General features: G+C 39.3%; 1 protein-coding gene across 14 annotated transcripts in view; it reads right to left on the bottom strand.

Moving 5' to 3' along the window:
* MPDZ (multiple PDZ domain crumbs cell polarity complex component) overlaps positions 1 to 14021 on the bottom strand; it is a 175301-nt gene that overhangs the window by 24556 nt on the left and 136724 nt on the right. For all 14 annotated transcript variants that reach the window (XM_061425290.1, XM_061425279.1, XM_061425282.1 and 11 more), the window contains 7 exons: positions 11925 to 12087; positions 9616 to 9812; positions 8194 to 8285; positions 7887 to 7977; positions 5584 to 5664; positions 2968 to 3060; positions 2803 to 2877 (listed from right to left, as the gene is read on the bottom strand). In XM_061425290.1, the coding sequence (XP_061281274.1) occupies positions 2803 to 2877; positions 2968 to 3060; positions 5584 to 5664; positions 7887 to 7977; positions 8194 to 8285; positions 9616 to 9812; positions 11925 to 12087 (792 nt within the window). The remainder of the gene's footprint in view (positions 1 to 2802; positions 2878 to 2967; positions 3061 to 5583; positions 5665 to 7886; positions 7978 to 8193; positions 8286 to 9615; positions 9813 to 11924; positions 12088 to 14021) is intronic.

The following is a 14021-nucleotide window of genomic DNA, read 5'->3' as shown; positions in this document are numbered from 1 at the left end:
AGGCAGGAGGAGAACGAGACAACAGAGCATAAGATGGTTGGATGGCATCACTGACTGGATGGACTGAGTATGAGCAAGCTCCAGGATTTGGTGATACACAGGGAATCCTGGTGTGCTGTAGTCCACGTGGTCACAAAGAGTCGGACACAACCGAGTGATTGAAATGAACTACTTCTGTTTCTATAGACAACCTGAAGCAGCTTACATAAACATTTTTAATAAAATGGGAACATTTATGCTAAAAGCAAGATAAAGAAAACTATGCAAGAGAAGAATCAAGTCAAATGGAATGTTAAAAACATACACACGTGGGTTAAAGAATAAAACCTATACAATTATTAAAAGTGGTGCTGGAAAGACTGGACAGCTACGTGTGAAAGAATGAGAACACTTTCTAACACCATACACAAAAATAAACTCAAAATGCATTAGAGACTTAAATGTAAGGTCAGAAACCATAAAGCTCTTAAGAGGAAAATAGGCAGTGCACACTTTGACATAAATCACTGCAAGCTCCTCTTTGACCCACCTCCTAGAGTACTGGAAACAGAGAAAAATAAACAAACGGGGCTTAATTAAACTTAAAAGCTTTTGTATAGCAAACTAAACTATTAATAATATAAAAAGACAAACCTCAGAATGGGAGAAAAAACTGCAAGCGAAACTGACAAAGGATTAATCCCAAAATACACAAGCAGCTCATACAGTTCAATAATACAAAAACAAAAACTGTCCAATCACACACTGGGCAGAAGACCTAAAGAAGATATCTTCTTCTCCAAAGAAGATATATAAGAAGATGGCCAATAAATACATAAAAAGATGATCAATATAGCTCATTATTAGAGAAAAGAAAATCACAACTACAATGAGGTATCAACTCACACCAATCAGAATTGCCATTATTAAAAAAAAACAAAAACAAAAGAAACCACAAGCAAAAATGCTAGAGAATATGTGGAGAAAAGGAACCCTCTCGCACTGTCAGTGGACATGTAAACTGGTACAGCCACGAGGGAGAACAGTATGGAGAGTCCTTAGCAAACTGGGAATAAAACTACCAGATAAAAACCCAGCAATAAAACCCAACGATCACACTACTGGGTTTATACCCTGAGAAAACCACAAGTCAAAAAGACACATGTACCGCAATGTTCAATGCAGCACTGTTTACAAGAGCTAGGACAAGGAAGCAATCTAGACATCCTGACAGATGAATGGATAAAGAAATCGCAGTTACCACACACACATACACACAGGAATATCACTTACTCAGAAAAAGGAACAGATCAGTTGTAGTGAGGTGGATGAACCTGGAGTCTGTTATACAGAGTGATGTTAGAAAAACAAATATCATATATTAACGCATATATATGGGATGTAGAAAACTAGTACTGATGGACTTATTTAGAGGAAAGAAATAAAGACGCAAACATAGAGAACAGACTTGTGGACACAGTGGGTAAGGAGAGGCTAGGAGAAATTGAGAAAGTAGCACTGCCATATTTATACTATCCTGTATAAAATAGATAGCTAACAGGAAGTTGCTATATGACACAGGGAGCCCAGGCTAGCACTCTGTGATGACCTGGAGGGGTGGAATTGGGGGTGGGGAGGCTCAAGATGGAGGAGATACATATATAGTTATAACTGATTCACATTGATGTATGGCAGAGACCACCACAACACTGTGAAGCAATTTTCCTCCAAAATAACACAAACTGAATTTTAAAATGATTTAAGCACCTTGCTGGCCAATGTATAAATGGACACAGTGACACACCAAATCTCAAAGAAACACAGTTTGTTTGTTTGTTTGTTTTTCTAGCATTTACCAAAGGCTCAAGTGAAACTCCCAGTAAGTACAGTATTAAGATCACTTTTGAGAAGGAAGAAACTCAGGCATAAACAACTATTTATCCACTTAAAAGTTATAATAATTTAATGTCTGAGTTTTAAAATCTGTTTATAAAGCAATATAAATAGTGGATATTTATAGAAGCAAATCCATAGACAGTATATTAAAAAGCAGAGACATCACTTTGCTAACAAACGTTCTTATAGTCAAAGCTATGTTTTTTTCCAGTAATCATGTACGGATGTGAGAATTGGACTATAAAGGAGGCTGAGTGTTAAAGAACTGATGCTTTCGAATTGCAGTGCTAGAGAAGACTCTTGAGAGTCCCTTAGACAACAAGCAGATCAAGCCAGTCAATCCTAAAGGAAATCAACCCTGAATATTCACTGGAAGAACTGATGCTGAAGCTGAAGTTCCAATACTTTGGCCACTAGATGTGAAGAGCCGACTCATCTGAATAGACCCTGACAATGGGAAAGATTGAGGGCAGGAGGTAAAGAGGGCGATAGTGCATAAGATGATTGGATGGTGTCAATACTGAAGGACAGGGAAGCCTGTGCTGTAGTTTACAGAGTCACAGAGACAGACACGACTTAGTTCCTGAACAAAAACAACACAGGAGCAAATATTCATTAAAAATATTCCTTTGGTTTTAATACTGAGTTGTCATTTGTTTAGAAGTTTGAAGTTTTCCTACAGGAAAACTGAAATGATATTTATCAAAAATGCCCACTGAATACTGAATTTATCAGGTAACAGGAAAAATATCATCTTAATTAGAAAACAGAAAGTAGAAATTAAGTACTTTTCAAATCTCCTCTCTTCCTTGCAGGTATCTAATACAGCTACACAGGTTTGATCCCATGACTGACCCCCACCCCCACACACTTAGCCATTTCCAAGGATGAGTTCACAGTACCATTTACTTTCTTTTGGATAAGTACCTTTTCAACAGGATAGCCAACAACAACTTCATCATCTACAGCCAAGATCTGATCTCCAACTTTCAGCCGTCCATCCTAGATGGAAACATGGAAACTTTTGAGTGATTTTACAGACAGAATTCCCTTCCTCACCAGTTTCTGACTGTAAGAAGGGGGAGGCCTCACCTTGGCTGCTGCCCCGTGCTCTGTTAGACTCTTTATGATGACCCCACTGACTGTATCTTCTTCACTTATGGCAATGCCCAAACCCCCCTGATCCTACAGAAACAAAAACAGAAACACTTAGGAAATGTGAAACATGAAATTTATCCAAACAGAGAGGTATGTGACCGAAACTTCTGAACATTCAAAGGCTAGAAAAGCAATTAAAGGTGTTCTAAAATCCACTCTTCGAAATCCCCTTTTCTTAAGCAAACTTTGAATTACTTTAGTCGGATTAAATTTCTCCTCCATCAAATATTCAAATGTTCTCATTCCTCCCCTATGTCTAGTATCTCTAGTACTCAGTCGTGTCCGACTCTTTGCGACCCCATGGACTGCAGGACGCCAGCCTTCCCTGTTCATCACCAACTCCCAGACCTTGCTCAAACTCACGTCCATTGAGTCAGTGATGCCATCCAACCATCTTATCCTCTGTCGTCCCCTTCTCCTCCTGCCTTCAATCTTTCCCAGTATCAGGGTCTTTTCTTTTCAGCACATACACCAACTAACATATCTCTAGTCACTTTATCAGTAGATTCATAAAATAAAAATGTATTCAACAACTTAATGAATGTACGTTTGAGAATTCAGTTCTGTGTCATTGGTTAAGTGACTCAAAACCAAAGCACACTCCTGCCTCCTTCTTCTGGCTTAGACATAACCACTAATACCGGTCCCTGCACGCCTGTTCCACTATCCCTTATCCTTCAGCAGACAGGCTGCCCTGACACATGCTCTGTGCTTTCTGGGGCTGAAAATCCACACTGGTTACTTCAAAGACTCGGGTTTTGGTTTGATACAGAGTGAAAATGCTCTCAACTCATGAGTCCAAAGACTTACCCTGAAAACCTGCCAAGGCTAGAAGAGCTACACTTACTTTAGCTATATTTTCCATACTTTCTTTTATCAAAACCAGGTGTTCCATAATGCTGGCTTTTACCTCTTCTTAGCATTTATATGAATAAAATCTACCATAGGGTAGTGAATATTTTCATTCTGGTTAGAGCAACTTCCCTTATTACAGTTTCCATCCAGGCAGACAGAAAGCAAGAGACAAAGGAGCTTACATGAGAGCCATGCTTGCCATGGACTTTCAGGATCATGGCATCGAGGTAAAGCTTCATCATCATTTTAAAGATTACGAATACCGCTGCTTTGCTGACAGAGACCATTAATGCTTGATGACATTCCAGACTGTCATTGCACGTCCTCCCTACCACCACTCTTTTCATGTGCATAATACAGAGACAATTACACAGGTTTACAGTAAGCAGAACTCAGCTATAATATACTTGCGGGCTAGATTTGGAAATCTGGATATGTTACTTAACATCTCTAAACCTCTAAAATATCCTGTCCCCTCTCCCCTGCTGTCTCAAAGGACTCTCTCTGACATGGCAACAGAATGAGGGATGCTGGAATAGACATGTATGGACTTTTTGACAGAAAAGCTTTAATGACTTCTGTTCTTTTCCCTTTACCCACAACACAAACTGCCCATGACAATGTTTCTTAAAAGTATATGATAAGATCATAAAAAAAATAATAATTAAAAAAAAAGTATATGATAAGATCAGAGCAATCCATTTTTGTACAGGGTTATTTATTAAAAAAAAAAAAAAAACCAAGAAGAATCAGTATTTTTTTCCACTAAGTGCTTAACAAATTTTGACCACGTATCAGGCATTATGCCCACCAGTTTATAAACAACTCATTTAACCTTTCTAATTACAATATCAAAGGTAAGACTATCATCTCCAATTTACAGGTAAGAAAAATGGAGGCAAAGCAAGATCACAAAATGTGTTAAGTCTGTAACTGATGAAATAGGATTCAACCCAGTCAGACGGCCTTTGGTGCCCTGCCTTGGAGCTGGGAGTCTCGGAGGAAAGCACTCCTTTCTGCTGTAGCATTACACACAAAATCCCTCTGTCCCCCCATTCCACCTCCTCCGTTCCCCTCCTCTTCCCTGAGCATGTCACTGCTCTTTCTGTTTATTCTGTTCATCCACTGTCCACCTGCATTCCAGCATGAACCTGCAGCACCTAAAAGCATTTACAGGATTCTGTTCAACAAACCACCTCTTTCAAGTGGTCACTTGAATCCAAGGTTCAGATATTTTCAAAAGCAAATACCTCAACGATGCCTATCAGTGAGACTTCTAGGCATTTGGGCTTTCGGTCTGACAAAGGACAAAGCCTGTAACTTGTTTAATGTTTTATATCGTCCATAGCAAGTCCTTGTAAATAAATCAAACACAAGATCACTAAATATCATACCTTGGGATAATCATAAAAGCAGGAGAAGCTGGGCCCCTGCTCAAGTATCAATTAGCACAATGGTTATCAAACGTTAGTGTACGCTGGCATCATGGAGAAGGCTTATTAAAACATGAGCTGAGGGCACACCCCAGAGCTGCTCCTTCGGGAGATCAGGGTGGGCCAAGCACCTGCAGTTCTAACAAGCTCTCAGGTGATGCTGATGCTGCTGGTCTGTGGAGACTAGTTTTGGGAAACAGTGAATCAGAACACCAGTGTCACGGTCCTCACATCATTTCAGTCCAATTCTAAGCAGATTTACCTTAGGAAGTTCTAGGTGTTGCACGTTTGTCAACGAACTGAGGTCAACAACTGCCTCAGAAGTAGTAACACTCGGTTCAGCCTGGCAGAGGGAAAAAGGCGACAAAATAGGCAAATGTTATGTTGTTTTGCTTGACCAAATAGTTGTTTATTGTTGTCTAGTCACTAAGTTGTGTCTGACTTTTTGCAACCCCGTGGACTGTAGCCCACTAGGCTCCTATGTCCATGAGATTTTGTAGGTAAGGATACTGGAGTGGGCTGCCATTTCCTAACCTGGGGGATCTTCTTGATCCAGGGACTGAACCCATGTCCCCTGCATTGGCAGGTAGATTATTTACTGCTGAGCCACCAGGGAAGCCTCAAAGGGGCCGCTTAATTAACATTATTTCATATGCTATATTCCATCATTATAATTTTAATACTTCATGACGTTTATGAACATTATATCTTAAAGATATGAATGAGGTGTGATTAGACAGTAATTATTGGAGCACAGAAACATAAAATGCTTCACAAGACTGTATGGATTTACTCTACAATGATGCCTAATAGTTACCCAGCTCCGAACAGCACAAGCACTGACATACAGAACGCCAGCAGAGGCACCATTCACTATGTTTCACTGTGCTAGACATCAAGTGAATGTAGGAGCTGTTAAATGTTTTACCTGAAAGTTACTAAAATCCATTTTCTTGATGGACATTTTTGGTACAACTCACATGAAAATAAAATTTTCTCCTTTACAATCTTGAAAAACCACTTGATTCACTCAGTTCCCCATTATGATCAGTGAGTCCGTTCACCAGCATGAGACAAGTGATTTGTGCATCTTGCGTACAGAAAAGCCTAATGTTTAGATATTAATTTAGGGAAGAGTGTTTCCAATTCATACCCTTTTCCACTGACAGTATCATACTTCCTCTAACTTTAAGTTTTCATTCTCTATCTCCTTTTAGTAATTCTAAACAAAGTAAACACAAAGCTTTCACCAAAACTCTCTTAAATTTGTGTCATCCTCTGGCCACTGCCTTCTCTTTCCTAAATTTCTTATCCACCATTTGCTTTATCAAAATCACTAATAATCATCTATTGGCAAATACAATGAACCCTCTTTATTCACCTTCTCGCAGGAGCCCTCCTCAGCTGCTGTGCGACCCACTCGCCTGATTCTTCATTTTGGACTTGTCAATTCTCCTTACAACTGATATCATACAATTCTGCCCTCGGCTCTCATCTTTTCTCAATGTCCTCCACAGACAGAGCCTGAGCTCCCATGGCTCCCAAGCTGGCATCTATGGGGATTCATCTCTAAACTCGAGACCAAACGTCCCTGTGAACACTTCTACCGAGCTTTCCAATAGACACTTCATTCTTAAGCTGCCTCAGAGAGAAAGTTCTCTATTTTTAAATAAATACCTGCTTTTCTTTTTTACTTTTTCTATTTTGATAAAAGATAACCATCTATTAAGTCACCAAATCAGACATCTGGAAACCTGGTACATCTCATCTGTTTCATTCTCCAGCCTATGCTCAGCCCCCAAATGGTACCTGGTGGTGGATGAATACATTCTCAACCAGTCATTTTTCCTCACTGAATATATTTAGTTAGGGATGAAGTAATATCTATTTGGGTTCTAAAGACCTGACACAACCATTTCTTCTCTCTCTCTCTTTTATTTTTGGGCATCAGTTCAGGTCCTCCATATCTATCCCATGAATTACTTTAATTCTCTTGCTCCCTTCAACTTCTCTGTCCTGCAACCTGTGATTTTTCTCTGTACCATTTCCAGAGTTCTTAAAAATAATCATTTTTTGAGTCTGCAAAGATATAGCCTAAAAGACAAGGTCTGCATGGTGATCCTCATGATCCAACCCTACCTGTTCCCTGCCTCCCACTGTTCAACAGGGCTCTGCAGTTATCAATTCTCTGCATTTGCCAGAGCCTCCAGCCCATCCCTCAATCCATGTCCTCTGCTTGCAGTGTTTACGGCCCCAGACACCTACTCTCAATGTACATCTCATGTGCGACCTCCCCTATGTTTGCATTCTCTCCCCAGAGGTAACACTGTCAACTCCTTTTCTGCCTTCATTATTCCTTTGACAGGCTCTACTACTGGGCTTCATGTAAGCTGTGCTTATTTACATGAGTGTTCCATAAACTAGGCTATAAACATATTGGGGATCAAGAGGATCAAGAAATTCACTTCTCTCTTATATCCCTGAAAGGGCTCTATAATTGTTAGCTAAATTAATAAGTGATGCATAAACTAAGGCTTCCCAGAGAAACAAATATAAGCTACAAACCTCCTTGTTTTGAAGATTCTCTGAGGTAGCAGGCGAGGGTTCCACTGTATGTCCAGGACATACAGCCATCTGACTCACTGCATCTTTATTTCTAAAGGAAAAAAAGCACTAACCTGTAATATCATGACCATTCATACTATTTTCATTCTTTAGCTTGAAGACTCAGATAATTAGACAAAATTCTGTAGCCACAAAGGCTTGGAACTACAACACTTACACGTTCATATATGTTTCATTTTTATTCAAAAGAATCAGAATTGAACGGCTAAGGAAAAATATTTATAAACCAGGAAAAGAAAATGCTCACCTGATAAAAATTATTTTTACTTTAGAAGGGGCACATTTGATGATTGATGAAGCATTCTGATGACTTCTTCCATATAAAATTTGACCATTGATCTATGAGAAATAAATATCATTAATCGAGTCCAGAATTTTAATTTTACAAATTTTTATCTCCTTTCTAATGAAAAGGACTTCCCTGGTGGCGCAGTGGTAAAGAATATGCCTGCCAATGTTTGATCTTCTGGGTTGGGAAGATTTCCCCGAGAAGGAAATGGCAACCCACTTCAGTATTCTTGCCTGAAGAATCTCATGGACAGAGGAGCCTGGTGAGCTACAGTCCATGGGCTCACAAGAGTGAGCTAGGACTTGGCTACTAAACAACAACAATCTAATGAAAAGCATATTTTTTTTTATTCCTTTAAAATAGTACATACATTTTATTTCCCAGAACATGAACCTGGCTTTGATGCTGAGTTAAGAAAAAGCTCATGTTGAAAACCAACATTAAAATTCCATGGGTGTAGTCTGATCTCCATGGACTAATGAGGCATCACTTGGACTGACTACAGGAGAAGTATCCAGGCAGGCAACAAGCTTCTAGAATACTCTGCACAAGCAAGGGCTCTGCAGAGGCACCTGTGATCAGCACAGATCATCCTGGGAAGGCCTATCACAGTTCACAGTTACTGTCAGCACTGAAGGCCTGGGGGTGGGCCACTGGGAGAAGCAGTGCTGGTATACCCAGGCTTCAGGCAGTGGAAGGTGCTTAAGCAGCACACTACCTAGCGGAGACTGCCAGTCATCCTGTCAGTTAGCCGCTGCTGACTGAGCCTTCCTAGCGAAGAGGGAAACGCAGGAGGCATGGGAAAATGTGCTAAAGCAGTGTAAAGACACGTGGATCCCAGCCTATAGGAGGCAAGGACAAAAAAATCAAGCAAACACAATTCCAAACACTATAAAAGTCTAGTCCGCAAGTTTATTCTGCTTGGTGGGCTGAATTACTGTTTTTGGTTTTTAGCCTTAAATTCAACCCCACAACAATCCACCCCCATCAAGTGTATCATGAGGGATTCAACTTCTAGAAGGTCCAGTGATCAGTCTCATTACAGGGGCATGATTGGTCATTTGGCTTTTCAAAAGCTCCTAATAAAAATGCAGCACACACTAAAAAATGTTTTTGAAGTGTGATCTTTATTACTGTCTTGGGGCAAAAATTTTTTCTGGTGCTACACAGTCACAACCTTTAATGGAAGTTAATGGGAACATGGGTGGTACTTAGTAGAGACTTGCTCTCGAGCCAAATTTGCTGCAGTACATCTTTGTTATTAGGTGAGTGACAGTTTTCTCAGTCACCATATGAGACCCAGGTGGGTTTTCTGAAAACTGATGGCTCTGTCACACCAATTCAGTGGGAGTAAATGCAGTGTTTGCCGTAAGAACTTACCTCTAGAAGCTCATCTGCAATCTGCAGTTGACCATCTTTCCCAGCTGCTCCATTTGGATCAATCCCCACTATAAAAACACTCATCCTCGATCGGTCTTTGTTCCCAGCAAGACTCAGACCCAAACCACTACGACCTTTCTCTAGTTCGATCATGTGGAGCTCGCCTGTGAGGGTTCCGTAACGTTCTCTGATATTTTCTGCACACAACAAGAACAAAAAACCACAGGGAGTAAGAGATAATTCACAGCCAAAGGCTTTACTCTGGAAGGTTATTGAGAATGGCATTATAAGGCCATGACTGTACCAAAAACTAATTCTTAGCGGTTAAGGAAAGCTAAACAGACTGGCCTCCTGGGCGTCAAGACTGGTTTCCTAGAGCACCCAAATTGTGAGTAGCTTTTCTGCCTCTAGGATGCAGAGTACGGTGTCTGACTCATCAGTTCACCTGAGGTGAGCAGACCCAAAGAAGTGAACCATGTGATCACGTGAATAAGCTCTCCAAAGACTGTGATTAGAACAGAAAGTTACTTTATCATTTGCAGAGAACAGAACATCCAGAGGATTTGTCTTCCCTGGTCAGGGGAAACTTTTCTCCCACAGCAACACGGACACTGCACATTGCATTATGCTGGGTGGTGCTTGGTACACAGATCCAGGTTAGATGGAATGGGTTTTCTTATTGCACAGAGCTATCCAACCAAGACACATGGACGTACCTGTTCTCATTAAATGAGACCTTTCCTATCTCCCATCTCCCATGTTCAAAAGGTAGCATTTATTCTGTAATCTGGTAGGTGTCCCAGGCCCAGATGACAACCAGCCAGCGGCTAACACTTACCACCAGGCACGTGAGGGAGCTAATAACCTGCTTTCTTGAGACATTAAGTTTTGGAGTGGCTTGGAATATGATAATAGGTAACTGAAACATTCCATTTCATGTTTTCCTCAGAGTACATTCTGGCCAGTTTGATGGATTAGCAAAATATTCTAATTTAATTAGAAATAAGACTAAGAAAATTGCAAACTTTACAAATCATCCCTTAGAAAATCTTACTAAAGTGTTAATGTCATGCATTCTGTATTAATTCTTAATTGCATCAATTTCATAAACTGCCATCTCCTGCTTCCTTCTAGAATCTAGCAGTACAAATTTTATACTTTGTACTTCCCCAAAGCACATACCACAGTATTCTTAAGGAAAACAATTATATTTTTTTAAACGAAACTTTTTAAAGCACTGACACATAACTTTGGTTTAACCTCTATAAAATGGCTTATTTTGTTAGGAAACAGAGACACTCCCATGATTCTATCAATAATTGCCCTCAAATGATTCCTGTGCATCAGGCATCATGCTCAGACATTATCTAATTAACCCTTAGCAACCTGAGGCAGAAAATGCATTCAAGTAGAAGCTTCAGAGGACAGCGATCAGGAGGTGGCAACAAAGGTAACAGATTTCAAAACAAAGGCCAGAAGCGAGTTTTAATAAAGCATTTGGACAGTAACCTGAAGTAGAGGATTTATTTGGCAAAAACAGAACTATGTTCAGCAATGTGGAACTGAACATTATTTTTCATACAAAGTTAAAGCACATTGTATTTCCTTCCTGACCACTTGCCCAGTCCCCATCTCTTTGAGAGAGAAAAGCTTCATCTAAATTATTTCATCTGATTGATGACTGTCATTTATAACTTTATTGCTACTTCCGTCTTGGGTATTCCTTTTGAAAAGGTGTATGGATTCATTACATATTCTAATGTATTGTTTATAGAGTATAAGATAAAGTGAAGCATGTATCTGCTGGAAAAAAAAAAGGGGGGGGGAATAACCACCATGCTACAACTTAAGAGGTCGTTAACCAACTTGCCAAATGCCCCAACTTTTTAATCTCAACACTATGGTACCGTGTTACCTAAATTCCAGGCTGTTTAAATAGCAACAACAAATGCATTTTATAATGAGGAATCTGAGGCCTAAAAGGGGTGATGCTCTGTTGGAGAGCATGAGAGAGCGGATCCAATAGAGCTTCTGAGAGACTGCCCTGACCACCTCAACTTGCAGAAAAATGCAAAGCGTGCTTGAACAGGGTTGCAGATTTACAAAACAGAAGAATGTGATGTCAAGCCTCAGGAATGTGTGCTATACTCAACTACAACAAACATTAGTTTTTTTCTACACAAAACTGCATTATGTGTAACTGAAGATTAAATGTATTTACCCATCTGGGGCATAAGCCTTGAGAGAACCAGAGCTATGAACAGTTTGATACCTCTTACAAGTCAATGCATTTGAAACAGACAACTTACTCCAGCTGTAACCAAACTCATCCTCTTCATCCACATCTTCTGAGGTTTCATTTGCAGATGACAGAGCGTGATCCCCACTCATTTCTGCCAACACTGGAGGCTGGGGTGGAGGCGAGTGGCACAGAGGAGGCTTTTCTGGCTCTGATTCTGACTGACTGGGCACCTGTGGGAACAAGAAGAATGCAGTGGGTATGTGCAGTCTAAGGAAGGAAAACTCAAGGAAAAGAAATAAGACTGCAACATCAAAAACCAAACTACTAGCTTTAAAATATCTAATATATTAAATAATGGGGAAATACACATATATAAAAATGGCAGACAGGATTCAGGTAAAGCTTAAATACACTAAACAAATCAGTATGTTCAGAGCACGATCCATTAAACGATTACATGGTATTTTAAGGTGAAGAATTACTCAATTTGCAGGCTTAAATAACTGAAGATGGAAAGCTGTACAAATTTAGTGTTTTGGGAAAAAAAATCTCATTCAAAACTCATCTAGACAAGATTGTGGAAGTCTAAAAAAGTCTTCCAAGAAACTGGAAACAAACTAAAAATGGTAATCGAACAAAGCAGTTCAAAGCTTGTTAGTGAGATTATATATAAATACTTTTATTGCTACCTGAATCCTCTCTCCACATGACTCAACAAATTCATGAAAAAGCACTGCACATGCAGGATCCTCTACCAGAGTGACTGCTTGTTAGCAAAGAGCACACAAATTCAGATCTGAGGGGCTGGTTTTAAGGGACAAAACCACCATCCGCTTGCCAAGGTAGCCCTAAACATAAATGGAAAAACAGGGTTGAATACTTCATAAAAACCCAAAGCTTGATTGGTATGTTTGCTGTCACTTAAATCTACAAGTCTTAATTAAAAAAAAAAAAAGAAAAGGGGGGTATCATCAGGTTCTTTCCTATTCTTAATTGAAACGTAGTGGGTCAAGGTTTGATATTATAGATTCTCAAGCAGATTACAGTTAGAAACATCTTTACGTCACTGAGTCCATTTTATTCATTTACAGATTAAATGCCAAGGCCACGAGAGGCGAAAGATTTTATTCAGAATAACCCTGCGAAACTAAACTTCTCTTTGCTTAATTTCTAACCTAACCCAATGCACTTTCCACTGTGTCATGTTTTCTCCTCCAGTTTCCACAGTAAGATACAGAGTACCTCAATCAAGGGTCACAGATGCCCAGCTAAAGTTCTAACCCGTTGTCAGGTTGTCCCTGATGCCTGGAGCCCACATTTCTCCTTCTTTGTCTATTTTACTGTTTGTTTGTTTGTTTGTTTTCCCTATACAAAAATCCCTCTGATATGCCTCATTTTATTCTACATGTGTATATCTGGAAAAAATGTGATTAAAAGTACTTCTTACATGAGACACATGAAAGGAATGTACAAATACTTAGAAATGATTCAATGGTGTTAAGAGTCAAAATACACCTAAAAATAAAACCACAGGGTGCTGAATATGATCTTTCTTTGATGATTCAGACACTACTTCAGGACTCTAAGCTGCCCTAAAAATGGTCCGGGTAAACATGAATTATTATTTTTCTGGCAAAGTACAGGTGAGCTGACTGACAGCCACTAATGGATGGGCAACAGATTTTCAAGTCACAGAATCTTCTGTATTTAAAATGCTTGGTTTACATACCATTGGTCAAACAGACAAAAATTATTAGTGCCAACAGAATCCTGTTATCTTCCCAAGTGCTGTGCCATAAAACTTTCAAAAAAGCAATGCACAAATACATAAGAACAAACAAAAAACTTCATTTGATCCAGAAAGGTTATTAATGATACTAAACTAGGGAGAAACATGTAATTTAGAATTTTTCTCATTAAAATTCTTTTAAAAATTTACTACCAATGGAAATTTGAAAAGCATGAATTAAGCCCATTTCATTTTCAAAAAGTAGAATCAAGTCTAACTTAAAATTGTCATAATTTTAATAAATTTACAGATGCAAATTTTATAGATCTTACTCTCTGCATAACTTTCCTGAGCTGTTATTTTCCTTAAAAAACAAATGAACAAACAAAACTTGCTTGCCTAAAAACTATTCAGGATCTTACTTAGGCAGAACAT

The sequence above is a fragment of the Bos javanicus genome, chromosome 8, assembly GCF_032452875.1.
Source record: "Bos javanicus breed banteng chromosome 8, ARS-OSU_banteng_1.0, whole genome shotgun sequence".
Taxonomy (NCBI): Eukaryota; Metazoa; Chordata; class Mammalia; order Artiodactyla; family Bovidae; genus Bos; species Bos javanicus.
The sequence above is the reverse complement of the archived record's forward strand: the minus strand, read 5'-3'. Positions and strand labels throughout refer to the sequence as shown.